General features: G+C 46.6%; 2 protein-coding genes across 9 annotated transcripts in view; one reads left to right on the top strand and one right to left on the bottom strand.

The window, feature by feature from the left end:
• BPHL (biphenyl hydrolase like) overlaps positions 1–13,829 on the top strand; it is a 38,909-nt gene extending 25,080 nt beyond the window's left edge. For all 8 annotated transcript variants that reach the window (XM_042938064.1, XM_042938066.1, XM_042938058.1 and 5 more), the window contains 2 exons: positions 2,665–2,788; positions 13,518–13,829. In XM_042938064.1, coding sequence (XP_042793998.1) covers positions 2,665–2,788; positions 13,518–13,605 — 212 coding nt within the window. In that variant the 3' untranslated portion in view covers positions 13,606–13,829. The remainder of the gene's footprint in view (positions 1–2,664; positions 2,789–13,517) is intronic.
• Positions 13,830–14,718: 889 nt separating this feature from the next.
• On the bottom strand, positions 14,719–18,691 carry LOC122219617 (tubulin beta-2A chain). Its single transcript, XM_042938057.1, has 4 exons — positions 18,532–18,691; positions 17,139–17,247; positions 16,673–16,783; positions 14,719–15,986 (listed from the first exon to the last, which is right to left on the bottom strand). The coding sequence occupies exons 1-4, from the start codon at positions 18,586–18,588 to the stop codon at positions 14,926–14,928; spliced, it is 1,338 nt and encodes a 445-aa protein (XP_042793991.1). The 5' UTR covers positions 18,589–18,691; the 3' UTR covers positions 14,719–14,925.
• Between the last annotated feature and the right edge of the window lie 1,210 nt (positions 18,692–19,901).

Genomic DNA, 19,901 nt, shown 5'->3' with positions numbered 1-19,901 from the left:
GTAAATATATCCTGTTCAAATGAAGTACCCACCCATAGAAATAGGTCTTGGAAATGTGTTTCCCTCAGCTCTTAAAAATGCCATAAAAGATGTCTAAGACAGTTCTCCATTAAAGAAGGCAAACTTTTGAAATGTAAACTTTTTTGCTTTCCTGACAAGAGAGCTGAAGGGGTAGGAAGATTCGAAGGTAGAAGCAGAATTAAATCAGCAGTTCAAAACTATGCCCTGTGTTTGTTAAAATTTAAACCTTCCACTCTGTGAAAAACACCATCAAGAGAATGAAAAGACAAGCCACAGACCTGGAGAAAACATTTGCAAAAGACACATGTGATCAAGCACTGTTATCCAAATGTGCCAAGAACTCTTACAACTGAGCAATAAGAAAACAAACAACCTGATTAAAAAGATGAGCCAAATAACAGGATCCCACTGCTCACCTATTAGAATGGCCAGAACAGGATGTTGAGGGCAGTAAAAATACTCTGTGACACCATAACGATGGATGCATGTCGTTATACATTTGTTCAGACCCACAGAATGTACAACAACAGGAGTGGCCCCTAATGTAAACTCTGGACTCTATGGTGGGGGATGTTGATAGTAGGGGAAGCTGTGCATGTTGGGGGGGGTGGGCAGGGGGACAAGGGAAATCCCTGTACCTTCCACTCAATTTCGCTGTAAACCTAAAACTAAAAAAAATTAAATACAGTTTTTAAAAAAAATGAAAGAGAAGGGAGGGGAAATGCCAAAATATAGAGGAGCTAGCAGTATGTAAATGATCTTATAGCAAGACCGTTAACAAACCACGTATCTCCCTTCCACACTCACTAATTTGACAGGAGCCCTTTTCTTCCTACTTGTATCCTCATGTTTATGGACGCTCAGTTTAGCAGAGGAGTTAACTGCACAGATTTGGAGTCAGATGGTGGCCTTGCCACTTGGCTTGCTGTTAGAATGAATTGGGCAGATTCATTCATTTGAGCTTCTCTCAAAGCTGCAGTTTCCGGGGCACCTGGGTGGCTCAGTCGGTTAAGCGGCCGACTTCGGCTCAGGTCATGATCTCGCGGTTCGTGAGTTCGAGCCCCGCGTCGGGCTCTGTGCTGACCGCTCAGAGCCTGGAGCCTGTTTCCGATTCTGTGTCTCCCTCTCTCTGACCCTCCCCTGTTCATGCTCTGTCTCTCCCTGTCTCAAAAAAAAAAAAAAAAAAAAAAAAAATTAAAGCTGCAGTTTCCTATCTGGGAACTGGAGATACTAACAACTACCTCATAAGGTTGTTGTGAGGATCCAACCAGGTTCTGTACGTTCAGCTTTGGTGCGGTACCAAATACAGAGTAAGTGCTTAATAAAAGGTTATTATTACTATCGTTAGAAAAGTGCTTGGTTTACAAATAATTGTATGTACTAAATGAGTTAAAACACGTGACGAAGTGTTCCATGGGCATCAAACCACTTGAACAGTTTCTGACACATAGTGCTCAGTAATAAGTGATTATACTATTGGTGGGTGTGTGTCATTTCAGGGGTAGGAGAGGGAAGCTTCTGAGACCTAGGGAAATACTTCCCTGGCCAACCCACCACCTTCTCATTTAGCAGGCAGTGACCCCCAAGTGAGGGGGAGGGACAGGCCAGGTGCCTGGACAGCTTTCTCAGAGCCCCAGCACTTTCTTCTCAACGCAGGCAGAGGCAGGGAGGAGGCAGGAGAGGAGGGAGCTCCCTTTATGGAGTACCTGCTGGGTGCCTAGAACCTTCAATATGACATCTCTTTTTAACCTCATGGTTAACCCCAGAGAACTATAACTATCCCTGTTTGACCAAGGAGGAGGCTAAAACTCATAACTAAGGAACCACCAAGATTTCATAGGCAGGCAACAGCAGGACAGGACCAGAACCAGGTTGTTCCACATTCACCTTAGAAATGTTGTTACAAATGGGGGTGAGGACCTCATAATCTCCGAAGTATGTCAGTCAGGAATGTCATGGAAGCAGGAGGGATGAAGAGAAACTGGTTTGCCATGTGTAAACTTTAACCTCACAGTAAGGTATGTAAGCTTTAAGGGCTAGCTGGAAGCCCAAGAACCATTTAAGACATTATTTCAAGGGAAAAGCTTTCACATGCCAAGCATCTACCATCACTTTGCAAATTGGAGACTGCTCTATATAATATAAAGAATTGTGGGGTTTTTTGTTTATTTTTCCTATTTTACATGAATTATGACTATAAATCAAGTGAACTTCTTGTTTACTAATAGAGGTTCCAAAGCAGAGGGGAAAAAAATAGAGAAACAGGAAGACACCTCAGACCCATCTTTTTTTTTTTTTTAATGTTTATTTTTTTTTTTTTGAGAGAGAGAAACAGAGTGGGAGCAGGAGAGGGAGACACAGAAACCAAAGAAGGCTCCAGGCTCTGAGCTCTCAGCACAGAGCCCGATGTGGGGCTCAAACCCACGAACAGTGAAATCATGACCTGAGCTGAAATCTGAGGCTTAACTGACTGGGCCATCCAGGGCCCCCACCTCAGACCCCATCTAAGGCAAACCACCTCTTCTACAGACAGGGACACTGAGGTCCAGAGAGAGGCATGATTTGTCTCAGTTCTCTGCTTTTCTGACTCACCTCCTGGGATGGTCCCGTTGAAGCAGATTATCCTTGCTATTTGTCTTTCAGGGAATATCTGTCGGCACTTGCTGCCCCTGGTTCAGTGCCCCACCTTAATCGTGCATGGGGAGAAGGATCCTCTGGTCCCACGTTTCCATGCCGACTTCATACACAAACATGTGAGAGGGTCACGGTAAGTCCAGTCTCTGCTTCAGCGCTCTGCCTCACCGCCTTAGGAAATGCGTGGAAGAAGCCTTGTAAGGAAAGGAAGCATGAAGATTGGGGTTTTTTAAGGTATTACCCGCCCCCTCATTTTGCCCATGTCAATAAATAGTACTGCTCTATTTAGGGTTCCAGGGAAACATGGCGCACACAGAGCCCTGATTTGTGGGTAACCAGTATCCGGAGGGAAAGAAATTCTTGGGTGGATTATTTTAATGTTGCCGCAAAGACATATCTGCTAATAGGTAGTAAGCCCTGTAACACTGCAGACAGTTTAGATTTATAGCAATCATTGTTAATTAAAACACTTTTATATATTTGGGAATTTTTAGGTTAGTTTATCATTATAAAGGTACTATCGACCCTAGGGAAACTATATTAATTCCAGAGATGCTGTCATTACTCTGGACTTCTTTGGAATTCTTTTGGAATTGGCTTTAGTAATGAGAAAATCCTCCCTCCCTTCCTCTTTGCCTCCCTCCCTCTTTGCCTCCCTCCCTCCCTCTTTGCCTCCCTCTTCTTCTTTCCCTCCATGAGCCTTGTTTGTTTGTTTGTTTGTTTTTTTTTATTTATTTATTTTTGAGAGAGAGACAGCATGAGCAGGGGAGGGGCAGAGACAGAGAAGGAGACACAGAATCTGAACAGGCTCCAGGCTCTGAGCTGTCAGCACAGAGCTGAACACGGGGCTCGAACTCAGGAATGGAGAGAATATGACCTGAACTGAAGTCAGACGCCCAACCAGCTGAGCCACCCAGGCTCCCCATCCATGAGCCGATTTCTGATGTCTACTGTGGACCAGCGCTGCTTGGCATGGTCCTTGCTGACCCCTGCCCTGGGTGCATACAACAGCCCATCAGGGAAAGCAGACTCAGAAACAGTTCCACAACTTCTTTTTTTAATTATTAATTTTTTTTGAATTCCAGGATAGTTAAATATTAGTCTCAGATGTACTGATTTAACTGTGCTAAATATTAGTTACAGGTGTACAATATTGTGATTCAACAATTCTACACATTACTCAGTGCTCATTATGACAAGTGTACTCTTAAACCCGTTCACCTATTTCACCCATTCCCTACCCACCTCCCCTCTGGAACCATCAGTCTGTTCTCTGTACTTAAGAGTCTGTTTCTTGATTTCTCTCTCTGTCTCTCTTTTTCCACTACTCGTTTCTTAAAAATCACATATGACTGAAACCATATGGTATTTGTTTTTCTCTGACTGGCTTATTTCACTTGGCATTATACTCTCTAGATCCATCTTGCAAATGACAAGATTTTGTTCTTTTTACAACTGAACAATACTCCATTGTGTATATATACCACCTCTTCTTTATCTGTTCACCAGTCAATGGACTCGTGGGTTGCTTCTATGATTTGGCTATTGTAAATAATGCTACTATAAACATAAAATGCATGTATCTCTTTGAATGAGTGTTTTTGTATTCTTTGGGATAAATACCCTGTAGTGTGAATCCTAGGGTGGGGTAGTTCCATTTTTAACTTTTTGAGGAAACTCCATACTGTTTTCCAGAGTAGCTGTATCAGTTTGCATTTCCACCAACAGAGCAAGAGAACTCCCCTTTCTCTACATCCTCGCCAACACCTGTTGTTTCTTGAGTTGTTGATTTTAGCCATTCTGACAGGTGTGAAGTGATATCTCCCTGTAATTTTTTGATTTGCATTTCCCTGATGGTGAGTGATGCATCTTTGCATGTCTGTTGGCCATCTGGATATCTTCTTTGGAGAAATGTCTGTTCATGTCTTCTGCCTTATTTTTTAATTGGATTATTTGTTTTTTGGATGCTGAGTTTATAAGTTCTTTACATATTTTGGATACTAACCCTTTATCAGATATATCACTTGCAAATGTCTTCTCTCATTCAGTAGATTGTCTTTTTGTTTTGTTGATCATTTCCTTTGCCGTACAGAAGCTTTTTAATTTTTTTTTTTTTAACATTTATTATTATTGAGAGGCAGAGAGACACAGAGTGTGAGCAGGGGAGAGGTAGAGAGAGGGGGAGACACAGAATACGAAGTAGGTTTCAGGTTCTGAGCTGTCAGCACAGAGCCCGACGTGGGGCTCGAACTCATGATCTGTGAGATCATGACCTGAGCCGAAGTCAGTCGCCCAACCAACTGAGCCACCCAGGTGCCCCTGTGCAGAAGCTTTTTATCTAGATGTAGTCCCAATAGTTTATTTTTGCTTTTGTTCCCTTGCCTCAGGAGACATATTAGTAAGAAGTTGCTATGTCCATGTCAGAGAAATTACTGCCTGTGTTTTCTGCTAGGATTTTATAGTTTTAGGCCTCACATTTAGGTCCTTAATCCATTTTGAATTTATCTTTGTGTGTGGTGTAAGCCATCCACTACTTCTTTTTTTTTTTTTTAATGTTTATTTATTTTTGAAAGAGTGAACGTGGGGTAGGGGCAGAGGGAGGGGAACATAGGATCTGAAGTGGGCTCTGCCCTGACAGCAGAGAGCCCAATGTGGGGCTTGAACTCACAAACTGCAAGACCATGACCTGAGCCGAAGTCAGACGCTCAGGTGGCTGAGCCACCCAGGTGCAACAGCCATCCACTGCTTCTTAATCATATTATTCCATGATACATTTCAACAAACAGATTTCTTAAAGAATATTTAAATGTAGGGGACATGCTTCTTATTCTAAAATAACATATAATTATTATAAAACTGTATAATTTTTACATCCATATAGCATTATATATTTTAAAGGGCATTTTACATACAATATCTAATAACTCTTCATAACAAACTTATGAAAAAATATTGTCCCCATTTACAGATGAGAAAAATCAAGGCTAAGAGATGTTAAGCAATCTTCTAAGGTTGCATAGCTAGTAAATGACAAATCCTAGATTTTTTTTCCCCCTCCTAATATAGCACTTTTCCCCCACAGCACAGCTGCCTCTCATAAACATACTCTTATTTTAATATGATGGTAAGATGCCTGGATTATATACTTGCTGACCTGGTTAATTATCTTTTAGCTTCAGAAATGACAGGTTTTGCACACTGACGCTCATGGTAAATGCAGTGTGTTCCCTCAGAAAACCAGGTTCAATAAAAGTCTGCAAGAAAGTTTAATTTAGGAATTCTGTTCTAAACCCATCTCCTAGCAACAGAATACATCAATATGGGAAAAAATTTTTCCCTTCCCGTTCAGATGTTAATTATTTCAGTGGACTATTTTGTGAAAGATCATTTTTTTTAGAGCAGTATTCTTTGGAACAAGTGAGTTGAAGGTGAAGTGTTATTGGCAATGATTGTCTTCAACTGGTTTGCATTTTATACCTCTTACCTTCGTCTGCTAAAAGACCCCTTTATGTTGGACATGAATATGAACCCACCTGGAACACAGGTGGTTTATTTTGGACCCCACAAAAGGAAAATGGGTTCTTTGAGCACCAGAGTCCTTTGAGATTCAGCCATTTGACAACAGGGAAGCAGGTTAGAGTGGCAGGTTTCCAGTGAACTTAATATTTCATTATCTTGCTACGTACATTTATAATTAAATTTAAGGATACAGTCTATCCCTTCAGAGATTATATCAACAGGTATTACATATGAAACAAATGCCTTTCTCTCAGAAGGAGGCCAAATGGAGGGCGCTAGGTGGCTCAGTAGGTTAAGGGTCTGACTTCAGCTCAGGTAATGATCTCACAGTTTGTGAGTTTGAGCTCCGCATTGGGCTCTCTGCTTTCAGCAAAGAGCCTGCTTCAGATACTCTGTCCCCCTCTCTCTCTCTCTCTCTGCTTCCCCCCCCAACCCTGCTCTCTTTCTCTCTCTCTCTCAAACATAAACATACATTTAAAAAAAAAAGGAGGCCAAAGGAAGGGCAGGATTGTTCAGCAGGCCCGCTTCCTATGTCAATTTGTCTCTCTTTTTGTGTATGTGTATGTGAGGAACAATGGTAGACTCTCTTGGAAGCGAAAAGGCCTTAAAGATCATTCAGGTTCAGTGGTTTTAAAATTTGTTTTTAGCTGAACCGTTCCTCCTAATAAACTCTGGTGCAGGAGTCCAAGATACAAAACATAAATAAGAGCTATTCTGATAATAGCAGCGATGGGGAGCAGACCTGCCCCTTTGATTCTTCTTGTTCTGCCTCAGCCCCTGTGCATTCCCTGCTCATCCAGCCCTCCCTCCTAGACTGAAAAGCCCTGATGTCGCTCACCACCTCCCTGGCTAGCTAGCTTCTTCTTGGGCATCACCCTCAAGGTCAGCCCTGGCTCACTTTCGGAGGATTTGTGTTGAGCAGAGGTTGGCGCCCATCAGACCCTTTGGGGTTGCAGTGGATGGGCCCCAGGAGGCAGTGGGGCTGAGCCAGCTCAGAAGAGGATGTGACTACACAGCTGAGTGAGCTACATGTGTGCTTACAGTGTATACTGGTCAGCTGGGGCCGCTGTAACAAGTATCACACTGGGCGGTGTAAACAGTAGAAATCTATTCCGTCAGAGTTCTGGAGGCTGGAAATCTGAGATCAGGGTATCAGCAGGGTTGATTTCTTCTTATGCTTCTTTCCTTGGCTTATAGATAGTTCTTCTCCCTGTATCCTTACATGGTCTTCCCTCTGTGTATGTGCCTTCATCTCCTCTTACAAGGATACCAGTCACATTGGATTGGGGCCCACTCATGTGATCTCATTAATCGCTCTTTAAAGATCTTCTATCCAAATAGGTCACACTTTGAGGTCATGGGGGTTAGGACTTCAGCATATGGATTCGTAGAGGGTGCAGTTCAGGGCATAATCCTATGTTTCTGTGGAGGTGCTCCGATCTTGGGAATGAGAGGACCAGCGGAGACGAGGGTCTGGGTTTCAGACCCAGCTGCAGATGACCAGCACCTTGCCTGGAATCCCCTTCCAGCCCTCAGCCCCTTCTGTGGCCTGGCCAAGTGTGCTCATCCCTCAGGTAGCAACTCAGATGTATCCTCCTCCAATTACTTATCTTTTTGGGATCACCTGGTCCTTTTTTACCGCTGTTAGCGTGTAAATTTAATATTCCTCCTGCTGAGCATGTCAGCACCAGTCCCAGGATGTGGTCTAGTGCATTTTAAAGTGCTTAGTACACTTTGAAAGAAAGAGACCATGAGAGGCACACAAGGGCCATTGACTGGTGACTCAGTCCCAAAAAGTGTGGTGCAGAGTCCCAACTGCATGTTCTGAGACCAGGGCCAGAGAGCCAGGTCAGGTGGGAAAGAATGATGGGTAAAGTGTGCAAAGAGCTGGGGTTCAATGTCAACGAAAGGGGAGAGGTGGAAAATGGAGTCTTGCCTGGAGAGCAGAACTGGTGTGTTGGAGTCCTGGAACCCTTCATAGCAGTGGTTACATGCCCTGGCAGGGAAGGAGATGGACCCAGGTCTGAGTGCTGGCTCTGTCACTAAGTGTGTGCCCTTCAGCAGTGTGCATCTGTTTCTATACCTCTGTTTCCCTGTGTGTAAGATGGTGATGATACCTGTCATTTGTTTGTACATTTAAGATTTAATAGGAGCTCAGTATGCAGTAGCTGCCGCTTCTGTGGGTGGAATGCTACTGTGGGTTCAGGTGATCAGGGGCCCGAGGAGACAGCTGGGGTGTGGCTTGTGAGTAGGTCAGTGGCAAGCTGCCCTTGACCCGATTTTCAGCACCATTGTCAGTACAGGTGTGTGGGTGTATTAGCGTTCTCCAGAGAAACAGAACCAATAGGATACACATAACACACACACACACACAGGGGCTCCTGGGTGGCTCAGTTGGTTGGGCGTCTGACTTCAGCTCAGCTCATGATCTCACAGTCCGTGAGTTCGGGCCCCGTGTCAGGCTCTGTGCTGACAGCTCAGAGCCAGGAGCCTGCTTCGGGTTCTGTGTCTCCCTCTCTCTCTCTCTGCCCCTCCCCTGCTCATGCTCTGTCTCTCTCTCAAAAATAAATAAAAACATTTAAAAAAATTAAAAAAAATAACACACAGGTTGATTTACTGTATGGGATGGGAATTGGCTCGTGAAATTATGGAAGCTGAGAAGTCCAAGATCTTCAGTGGGCAAGCTGGAACATCTAGCAAACTGGAGACCTGAGAGAGCTAATGGTGTGTTTCCAGTGTGACCGAAGGCCTGAGAACCAGAAAGAGTCAGTGTTTCAGTTTGAGTCCAAAAGCAAGAAAAAGTTGATGTCTCAGTTTGAAGGCAGTCAGGCAGGAAGCATTTCCTCTTAACTGGGGGAGGATCAGCCTTTTTCTTCTATTCAGACCTTCAGCTGATTGGATGTGGCCCACCTATATCAGGGAGGACAATCTACTTCACTGAATTCTAATGATTTAAATGTTAATCTCATCCAAAAACACCCTCACAAAAACACCTGGAACAATGTTTGATCAAATATCTGGGCATCCACAGCTCAGTCAAGTTTACACATAAAACCAACCATCACAGTGGGGAGGGCAAAGGTACAGGCATTCTCCACAGAGGTCTTGGCCTGTGGTAGGTTCACTGGAGGATGTGTCAGCAGGCTGGCAGTGAGGGTACACGTGATTAGGTTGTCTAGGCAGTGGGCCAGGTTCTGTCCTCTGACTCATGGAAGGGAAGAAGAGAGGAAGGGACTTCTCTCTGTAGCTTCCTGGGCTCTTCAAGTCTGGCCATCAGAGGTCAGATGGCCCCAGACCTCCAGTGCAGGCCAGGAGGAGATGCACATGAGCGGGGGTGAGATGAATTGACCTAGGTGACAGAGATTCATGCTGAGGACAAAGGTTTGTTTTTAGCTCTGTGGTAAAGTGAGCCAGGTTACTGGGAGTAGGTGGACAGTAAGCAGGGATGGCTGCCTTGGCTTCCACTTCTAGGCCAACCCCAAATTTGTGACAGGGGAGGGGAGATGTGCCCTCCCCTCTAACTGCCTCGGATGACTTTCTCTCTAGCTCTCCCCATCCCTTCCTCCTGCAGGTGCTCCCTCTAGTGCCTCATCTCTAACTGCTTGCTGCTGGGGTTGAAGGGAAAGCAATCAGCTCAAGATCCCACTTAGGGTCAGGTTACAAGATTAACTCCAAACAGGATTAGGCTCATCCTTACAAAGCTGAATCCTTTGCATTGTAGCGAGAGTGGGGTCTCATCCTTTCTAGACAAGACTTACCATGACATGTTGTAAAATCTCTCCAACTGGAGTGGATTGTGTTAGCCAAATGTAAATAAATTATGCTCCCAAGTCAGAGCATTTCATTAATATGCCATACATAATTAGAACCTTTGTAAGGACTTTTGCACATTGTAAAGTACAATTCAATAAGAATAAGAAAATAATAGCAAACATTTATTGGTCACTGTGTGCCCAGAGATCCCGTACTATGAGCCTCATATACATTTTGTCATCAGAATAATCCTATGGGGGTAGATGCTGTTACTCATCCCCCTTTTCCAGATGAGGAATTGTGGTTTCAGGAGATGAAGTAACTTGCTAGTATAGATCCCATGTTGATTAGACTGGACATGTCCTGACCCCATACTGCCCATACCTTTAACCCTATGGTATCACCTCCAATAACATGCAGCTGTGACCCAAAGAAAGCTCTCAGTCCAGTCAGAAGGCCCCTACTTGGCCCTTGTAATCCCAATCCCCCAGGTTTGGCAAGGCTTGTGTCTCCACACACGAGTTACAAGCATCCATCTGGTAGACCCTGATAGCCCAGAGGGGTCTGTTCCTAGCTGTGGCATTACTAGAAAAACAGCCTCTGAGGAAGTTTTGTTTCTTTCTAATGCTTGAGACAAGGTTGCATTTGAGAGAAGAAACTTCTCAGCAAGACCTCTACTTCCACCTTTCCCAAACATCTACTTGGGCCTGGCCGCCCTCCGGCTGAGAGGAGAGAGCCTGCTGGGGAAGATGCAGGCTGGGAGGCCATGCTCTACACCCCTGCTTTACCAGCTTGAAGGGAATTATGGCCCATCCATTATCACCCTTTTCTTAGATGGGCTCTCTAAAAGGAACAGAGAGGGCGCCTGGGTGGCTCAGTCGGTTGAGCCTCTGACTTCGGCTCAGGTCATGATCTCATAGTTTGTGAGTTGGAGACCTGCATCAGGTTCACTGCTGTCAGCACAGAGCCTGCTTCGGATCCTTTGTTCTTCTCTCCCTGTGTCCCCCCCCATGCTCATGCTGTCTCTCTCAAAATAAAGAACATAATAAATAGATGGATAGATAGATCGATAGCAAGCAGAGAATAAAGAATTGAAAGGGGATGTTGTTGGCAGCCAGGTTTGGATGGCCTGGGGAGGAATGCCTGAAAGAGAGAAGGCCTCCCTGTGAGTCACATTGCTCTCCAGTTTTCATAGGGGAAGAGCTCCAGGTACAAAGAACGACTACTTTGGTTTTTGGTTAAAACAGAAATGCTCAGACTTAACTAACAACTTTATGGGTTCATATATAATGTAGAGGTTTATCATATCCAAAGTGAAGGAAAAAACTATAGTGCATTACTTATTGCCTGTTCCTGTCTGTAGCTCTCCGAGCTTAACTTGAAAGCTGTAGAAGGTTAGACTGAGGAAGGAGAGGTAATATAGTGGGGCCAGCATGTTTCTCCTTCGTCACCTCATCTGTGAAGAGCATCCTGGAAGGAGTGTTCTCAAGCAGAGGTAAAACCACCACTGAATTTACACTGTGGGATTAGACACATTTCTGTTGCTGAGAAGATCTAGAGTCACATCTCTTTTTCTAAAGGAGCCAAATGCAGGCAGGAGCCGGCCCCAGCAAGCAGGAGGCCCCTTCATTTCCAGCTGAGCCATGTGTTTGATTGTGGGGGACTTGCTACTGATTTTCCTGGAAAATGTGGTTGTTTGAAAACACAGAGCATGGGATTCGTTCCTTTTGTTATTTGGGTGAGAAGCTCCCTCAGCAGTACACTGCTACGTTGCCTTGACATCTACATATTTATGCCTGTCCAGGTGACTGTTCCCAAAGAGGTACACTTGGTAAGTGTTAAGTGTAGTGAATCCTGTGTCAGACCTAAAGGCCAAGGATATACTAAGGATCTTGAAATGACCTCCAAAATGTATCAAGGAGAAGAGCAATTTTCTTCATAACCCCATCCATCCACCCACCTATCCACAGTCCAGTGCAGTTCTGAATGTAGATGCCTCAAAACAGGCCTCCACTATTTTTAATGAAGGGGACCTAGTTTTTCTTTACCTGAGACCTATAGAGATTACCAATGAATAGTGCAGGAGCACTGAGGCTAAAAAAAAGAAGAGATTCACAGTAGGTGTCTCTCCTTCCTTGGGAATCCTGAGAAAATTGTAGCAACAGGGCAGAGCATATGATAACCAGCTTGACTACCCACGAAGGAAAATGTCCAGCTTTGGCAGGTCGGGGTCCCTCTGCTTCAGAGTTCAGTTAGCATACATTCAGTTTAGCCTAGACATGTCCTTCTATGACCTTTCAGTATCCTTGCAGTTTGTTATTTTCTGCCTTCTAAAAATGGAGACCCTGAGCATCCCTGCAAGCCCTTGTTCCTTGTGTAGCACAACTGGGGTCCTGTCTTTGGGGTTGGTGCAGCTTATCCTTTATTTCCTGAACCACATTAAAATTGAATTTGGAGTGTTCTGGCTATTAATGGCATTATTAGCTTTCCCCATGGCCTCAGAAAGATGCCAACAATATATCCTTTTTCGAGTAGATTATCATGTGTATCTACATACACCTACCTCACACCCAGTGTGGTGGAGTTGCAGGGGGCCCAACATTGTCCAAGGACAGCTCTATTCCCCAGCTCCTTTTCCCTGCAAATCCTCCTTAGTGCTCACTGAAGTTCTTAGAGCTCTCAAACCCCAGTTGTTGAAAGGTCAGAGAATTAGGCAATGTAGTAACTGGCATTTTGCCCCAGTATGACCCTTTTAATGTCCCTATTGTTACTGTATATAAAATAGCTTGAACTTTTGCTTATATCCTAAAAGCTTTGTTTAAAACTTTTATTATTTCTGCGCTTTTATAGCCAATAAATGCAGAACTCAGAGAAGACTGCTTTTATTAAAGAAATTGCAACCAGCCACATTTGACCAAAAGCTTATTGAAAGAAGTCTCATGAGCACAGTGAGGTTTGCCACAAGACATGTTGTGACAGCTGCAGAACAAAGTGTTGCTGATGCCGCCTCCAGCTGCCCTCACAATCCTAAGGAACACTTAACTTGCCCTTTGTCTGGTGGCTTGTATCCAGACTTAGTCAATCCTCCAAAAATGACTGGGTGATTTTGAGCCTTAAACAACAGTCTGGTGGGGGCTGTGATTTCTGATTTGGGCTTTCACTGTAGGAAACCCCAAGAAGCTCACCTGTTCCAATCCAGTGGAGTCTGGACATTTCGTATTTTTATCATCTCCTCAACCTTCTCTCTTAAAGTCAACCTTATTAAAATGGATTTTTTTTCTCCCTAGGTAACGACCAAATCACATCCCCCACTCTCATCAGATTTAAAGTCAAACTCTTTGTTACAGGATACAGTTCCAAATTCCAGTTGCCATGTGTGTGCTCTGTTAAGTCAACGCCCAAGAAGCTTTCACCCTTAAGTCTATATTCGGAGAAAGTTTGTATTACGTATCTTATGTTTTCTCCCCAATAGTAGTCATGAAAAGAAGGGGCGGTTTTCCACTTCAGATTTTCATGAAATGTTAGAAAGGGTAAGAGTTTGACTAAATTGTGTGCCATTAATCATAAGTGCTTTTTTTTTTTTTTTTTAGGTTGCATTTGATGCCAGAAGGCAAACACAACCTGCATCTACGTTTTGCAAATGAATTCAATAAGTTAGCAGAAGACTTCTTACAATAAAAATGCCCACTGCTGGGAGCTGGGCATTCCTTAGTGTGGGGCTTCAGCCTGTTGCCACCTGTGAAACACACCCGTCACACCTCACCTCCATGCTTTCTACTCCCTGCAAAGTACTCTCAGACATACACAAATAATGACCTATTAAAACGTCTTCTAGGGGCATCTGGGTGGCTCAGTGGATTAAGTGTCTGCTTCTGGATTTCAGCTCAGGTCACGATCTTGTGGTTCATGAGTTCGAGCCCTGCATCCTGCTCTGTGCTGACAGCTCAGAGCCTGCTTGGGATACTTTCTCTCTGCCCCTCCTCCCCTCATACTCCCTCTAAATAAATGAATAAACACAAACAAACTTAAAGTCTTGTAGCTATAAAGCCTACAAAAATTAGATCTGATTTTTTAAACATTAAGTTGTGAATTCTACCATTAGTTAAAATAAATTCTGGTTGTGATTTACTTTCTCTCGTATCTTAGGTGAAGCATTTGGAGTATTTATCACTGTTATTTCAGGGTACATTGAATCTTGAATTTATGCTGTACTTTTTATCTGAGAGGTACAAGTTTTCACTGGTCTTTTTACTTATGTTTATCACATTGTTCAAAGCAGAGAAACACGACCCTCCATACTACGTTTTCACAAGGGTTGCTGGAACTACAGCAAGTAAGGTAGGAAGGTTTGCTTTGTCCTTAAATCTCAATTCACTCCTGGACATGTTTACTGGATTCATTTACTTTAATACTTGGGGTCAGTGAAAATGAAAAATATGTCTTTATATCTGTCTTTATTAAAAGAGCAGAGAAGCCATTAACTTAAAAATACTTAACAAAAATCCAATTTTGTTAAGATGACTAAACCCAGAAGCATTTACTGGAAGGGCACCTGGTGGCTCAGTCATGAGCTCACTGTTCTGGGTGTTGAGCCTGGTATCCAGTTCTGCACTAACGGTGCAGAGCCTGCTTGGAATCCTCTCTCCCTCTCCCTCTGCCCCTCCACCACTTGTGCGCACGCTCTCTCTCAAATAAATATTAAAAAAGAAAAAAAAAAAAAAGATAAGATATAGTGAGTTAAAAACCAAAAAAAGCATTTAGTGGAATAAAAATTACCTGAAAGGAAAAAAGAGACCACAAAGTTTTAGACACATGCTTTTTTATTAGTATAGATATCTTAGACAATACTGTAATTTTTAGGAGTTCCACATTATTACATCAACAGTGTGAATTTCTGACAGAGGCAAAACTGAGCACCATAGTATACAAATAGAAAGACCATGCTTGATTGAGGACAACAGAAGTTCACTAAAGATGCACGATGTATTTGAGAAGTCCTTAAGCCTCGTCCTCGCCCTCCTCCTCCTCGAACTCGCCCTGCTCGTCGGCCGTGGCGTCCTGGTACTGCTGGTACTCGGACACCAGGTCGTTCATGTTGCTCTCGGCCTCGGTGAACTCCATCTCATCCATGCCCTCGCCCGTGTACCAGTGCAGGAAGGCCTTGCGCCGGAACATGGCCGTGAACTGCTCCGAGATGCGCTTGAACAGCTCCTGGATGGCCGTGCTGTTGCCGATGAAGGTGGCCGACATCTTGAGGCCGCGCGGCGGGATGTCGCACACGGCCGTCTTCACGTTGTTGGGGATCCACTCGACGAAGTAGCTGCTGTTCTTGTTCTGCACGTTGAGCATCTGCTCGTCCACCTCCTTCATGGACATGCGGCCGCGGAAGATGGCAGCCACGGTCAGGTAGCGGCCGTGGCGCGGGTCGCACGCGGCCATCATGTTCTTGGAGTCGAACATCTGCTGGGTCAGCTCGGGCACCGTGAGCGCGCGGTACTGCTGGCTGCCCCGGCTGGTGAGCGGCGCGAAGCCGGGCATGAAGAAGTGCAGGCGCGGGAAGGGCACCATATTCACGGCCAGCTTGCGCAGGTCGGCGTTCAGCTGGCCCGGGAAGCGCAGGCAGGTGGTGACCCCGCTCATGGTGGCCGACACCAGGTGGTTGAGGTCGCCGTACGTGGGGGTGGTCAGTTTCAGGGTGCGGAAGCAGATGTCGTACAGCGCCTCGTTGTCAATGGAGTAGGTTTCATCTGTGTTCTCCACCAGCTGGTGCACCGACAGGGTGGCGTTGTAGGGCTCGACCACCGTGTCTGACACCTTGGGCGAGGGCATGACGCTGAAGGTGTTCATGATGCGGTCGGGGTACTCCTCCCGGATCTTGCTGATGAGCAGGGTGCCCATCCCAGACCCTGTGCCGCCCCCCAGCGAGTGGGTCAGCTGGAAGCCCTGCAGACAGTCACAGCTTTCTGATTCCTTCCTCACCACGTCCAGGACCGAGTCGACCAGCTCAGCTCCCTCTGTGTAGTGGCCCTTTGCCCAGTTGTTTCCAGCACCGCTCTGGCCTGCCAGAGGGAAAGGAGAATATTAGACACTAAAACATAAGGATATCTGAATTCTTTCATTTTGACTATAGACTAATCTTGGAATTGCAGATTCTTCTCTTTTAGATATGCTTTCTTACAGAAAATTTTCTATACATCCATGATCTTCAAAAACACTGGAGATCATAAGCAAGTTTATTCATATGGAGTTATTAACTGATCAAGAAGACGGTTTAACAAAACCCAACTGGTTTTAAAATTAGGAACAGGAAGCTTCTGTGAATAGGTTTAATAAACAGGCAAGGGCAAGGGTACAATATGATCCAAAAAGAAGATGGGCTCCAAGCTGCTGTCTCCACTTCTGGTCACAACCTGTGCCTTTGGCCTTTGGCTTCCTGAAGTGGTTACCTGCTGTCTCAGGCCCTCTGACATTACCGGCAGCCTGTTAACCTTCCCGTTGGAAGGTTCATCACTGTTCAGTATTCTTTACTGCCACGGGCTGCTCTGTAGTAGGAGCACCATAGAAGCCCTCTGCAGGCTGACAGCTCTTTGAGCTGCCCAGAGAGGGGCCAGAGAAGTGGCCAGGACCCAAGGCTGTCCATGGGCACACAATCTCCACCTTAGCATTCAGCACCAAGAACGATGATTTCCACAGTGTTGAGAAAGGAGACTCACTGAGCCATTTGCCATGGATCAGGACTACATACCGAACACGAAGTTGTCTGGCCTGAAGATCTGGCCAAATGGTCCAGACCTGACCGAGTCCATGGTGCCTGGCTCCAGATCCACCAGGATGGCCCGAGGTACGTATTTGTTACCTGTGGGGAACAGAGCCAGACTTAGACCTGCAGTGGGCAAGAGAATCACAGGCAAGACTGTGCTCTATGTGCCTTTCACGGCAGAATCATTAGAGAAAATTCTAGCATCTGAGGCAAAAGTGAGCAGAGGTGCTTTTCTGCTTTAAAAGAGATGATGGCATGCTTAGTCATGGCAAACATGCAGGAGTCGTAAGGAACCATAAAGTGTATTTTTGCCAGTTGACATTTAAAATGAATGCAAGAAGCATGTCTTTGGCATTTGTATGTTCCTAGCACATTCCGTCTGCCACGGTATGCAAAGCAAGGTTGACTGGGCAAAAAAACAAAACCAAACAAAAAACACTGAAATAATCACCAGCAGCTTCGTTGTAGTACACATTGATTCTCTCCAGCTGCAAGTCACTGTCTCCATGGTAACTGCCAGTGGGGTCGATCCCATGTTCATCACTGATGACCTCCCAAAACTGGGGAGAAAAAAAAAAACCACATGATGGCCTAGCATCCTAAACATCAAGAAGGATGGCCCTTTTCTCCCTGTCATGTCCTTGGAACAGTGGCCATTGTGGTCAGACAGTGGAGGAGTCCTATGGCCGCAAGCCCCTGTACCTCCAGCAGCTGCTGCAGAGGGGCTTGGAAATCTGCAGAGCATCGGCCATATTATGGCGACAGACTGCAAAGCTGGGAAGGGCACTGAACCAGGAGGGTGAGCCCAGCAGATCCCCTTCTAGGGAAAGCTATGGATGCTGGGGAGGCCATCACCCCCAGGCAGGGCTGAATGTCACAGCATCCCAGCTGATGGACGGGTCCTGCCAGCCAGGACCAAGGACCTCTTGGACCCCGCCCTGAGAGACTGCCTCCAGGGATCAATGTCTCCTGGCGCAAACCCCACCCAGCCCTCCAGGCAGCACAGTTTTCTACCACTGACATCCTGTGGCCTGTCGCCCCTGCCCCCAGCAGGGGATGGTTGGGGAAGGGCAGGCAGGAGGAATCTGGGAGCCCGATTGGGGACAGTGGCCAGAGCAGGGCACGCTGAGGGCACAGGCTCCATTGTGAATTTGCAGCAGGAAAGGGGGCGGGGAGGTTGGGGTGGGCAATATGGCGGTTCTGAAAGAGACCACGTCCTTGTCCAGGCGCCCGCCCACACCCTTGCACCACGCTGGCTCCTGCCTCGCCCACTGCGGTGGGAAGTCCCAGCCCCAGGACGGTCACCTGCCGCCTTCCAGACAGGAAGTCAGACTCTGACATTATGTATCATCACGTCCAGATGGTGCTCATATTAGGGAAATTATCTAACATCCTCGTCTTTGTAACCCGACAAGAAGTCTCTCTAGCTTGTCACCCCAATGACATTGCATTTTTTTCATTCAAACTATAGAGGAAAATAAACAAATTGAATTCCACATGAGGCCACTGGATTAATAAGACCTCTGCCCCTGCCCAAATTTCAGAGAGTAATACATCCAGGGTAATGTCGACAACGTCTGGCAGAAGGGCCGTGTCCGAGGAAATTTCAAAAGGCCTTGATTAAAGGCACACACAACTGCGTCGCCGCGCGCATCGTGGCAGGTTGTGTGGCTTCCTGGGCCCCACCCGGCGGCCGCGCCGAGAATGCGCCACCGGGCCGGCGGGCTACCGCCGCCTCCCCCCGGCCCCTGCCCTGCACCCTGGGGTCCCGCCGCCCCTGACCCGGGTCCGCACCCTCGGGGCCTGCCGCCCCCTGCCCAGCCCCTGCCGGGCGGTGCGCCCACCTTGGCGCCGATCTGGTTGCCGCACTGGCCCGCCTGGATGTGCACGATCTCGCGCATGGTGCCGGCTGCGGAGAGGGTGGAGGCGCTGGCCCTCGGAGCTGTGCACGGCGCGACCGGCGGACTCCGCAGCAGAGACCAGTCGCCGCCCCCCAGGCCAGCCTTTTATATGGGGGGACTGGTCCCCTCCCCGGTCTGGCCTGCGATGACGTAATGGAGGGCGGGGCTGGGGGCGGCGCCGCGGGGACTGCGGCACCGCGAGGGGGAGCTGGGGCGCGGTGCGAGGTGCGGGGGCGCTCCGGCCTGACTGCTGACTGCAGGGAGGGCGCCCGGCACCTTCGTCTGGCGGCCAAGGGCGGTGTCGCGGCATCGGGCCCAGCCAGCCGCGGTCGGCTCGATCCACGGACGCTGCCCCACCCTTGAACTGGGTCCTTCAGTAAACTGCATCCACACCCACCTTTCCACTCTGGATACCCGAGAGGGGCTGGAAACCTGGGTCGCGGAACCAGGGGGAGGGGCTGCCTCCAAAAGGGGTCCTCGCCTCCTCGGAAGGGTGAGAGGCAACGAGTACCCTTTGGAGTAGGGAGACTAGAAGTGATAGTGGGCTCTCGGTCTGTTCGCTAAGCTTTCCTGCCTGCCTCTCTAGGCAGGGTCCCCGAGTCCCGGCCGCGTTCTCTTTCTATTTAGGGTGGAATTCGCAGCTAGTCTAAACGAGGGGAGGGGGCGCAGGGTGGGGAAGAGTGAGGGGTTTCTCGGTGAGAGCAGATGGGAACTGTGTTCAAGGAAACCAAGGATGGCAGGGTGGCATTTTCCTTCTACTTGTGAGGAAGGTGGTTGGTTTGGGAGGGTGCTGGATTTGCCTCAGTCTGCTTTGGGTCTTCTTCATAAAAACCACTTAAATGTGGAAAATTCTGCGTGTGAGAGTGCGTGTCAGAGAGGGTATTCTAGCCACACATCAGCCCAGGTATGTGTGCCTTGCATTCAGTATGTCACCTGGAGCTCACCGCAGCCTTATAGAGCTGCCCAGTCTGGTTCAAAGGCCACCAGCCACGTGTGACTACTAAACACTTGAAATGTAGGTAGTTTAAATTGAGATGTGCTTTAAGTGTAAGTATTCACTGGATTTCGTGGACTGGGCACGTTAAAAGGCTGTAAAATATTCCATTACTACTTTTGTATATTGATTACATATCAAAATATTGTGGATCTATTTTTAAAATTAATTTCACTCATTTTTCTTTACCTTTTTAAATGACTGCTGCACTAGTAGTGACTACTGGAAAAATTTGTTACCTTTGTGACTCATGTGGTATTTCTATTGAACAGCCCTGTTCTAGAGTAAATGTAATGACTCTCCCAATTTCGCAGCTTGG

This window comes from Panthera leo, chromosome B2, assembly GCF_018350215.1.
Source record: "Panthera leo isolate Ple1 chromosome B2, P.leo_Ple1_pat1.1, whole genome shotgun sequence".
Taxonomy (NCBI): Eukaryota; Metazoa; Chordata; class Mammalia; order Carnivora; family Felidae; genus Panthera; species Panthera leo.
Note: the sequence above shows the minus strand (reverse complement) of the source record. Positions and strands in the feature narration are given on the sequence as shown.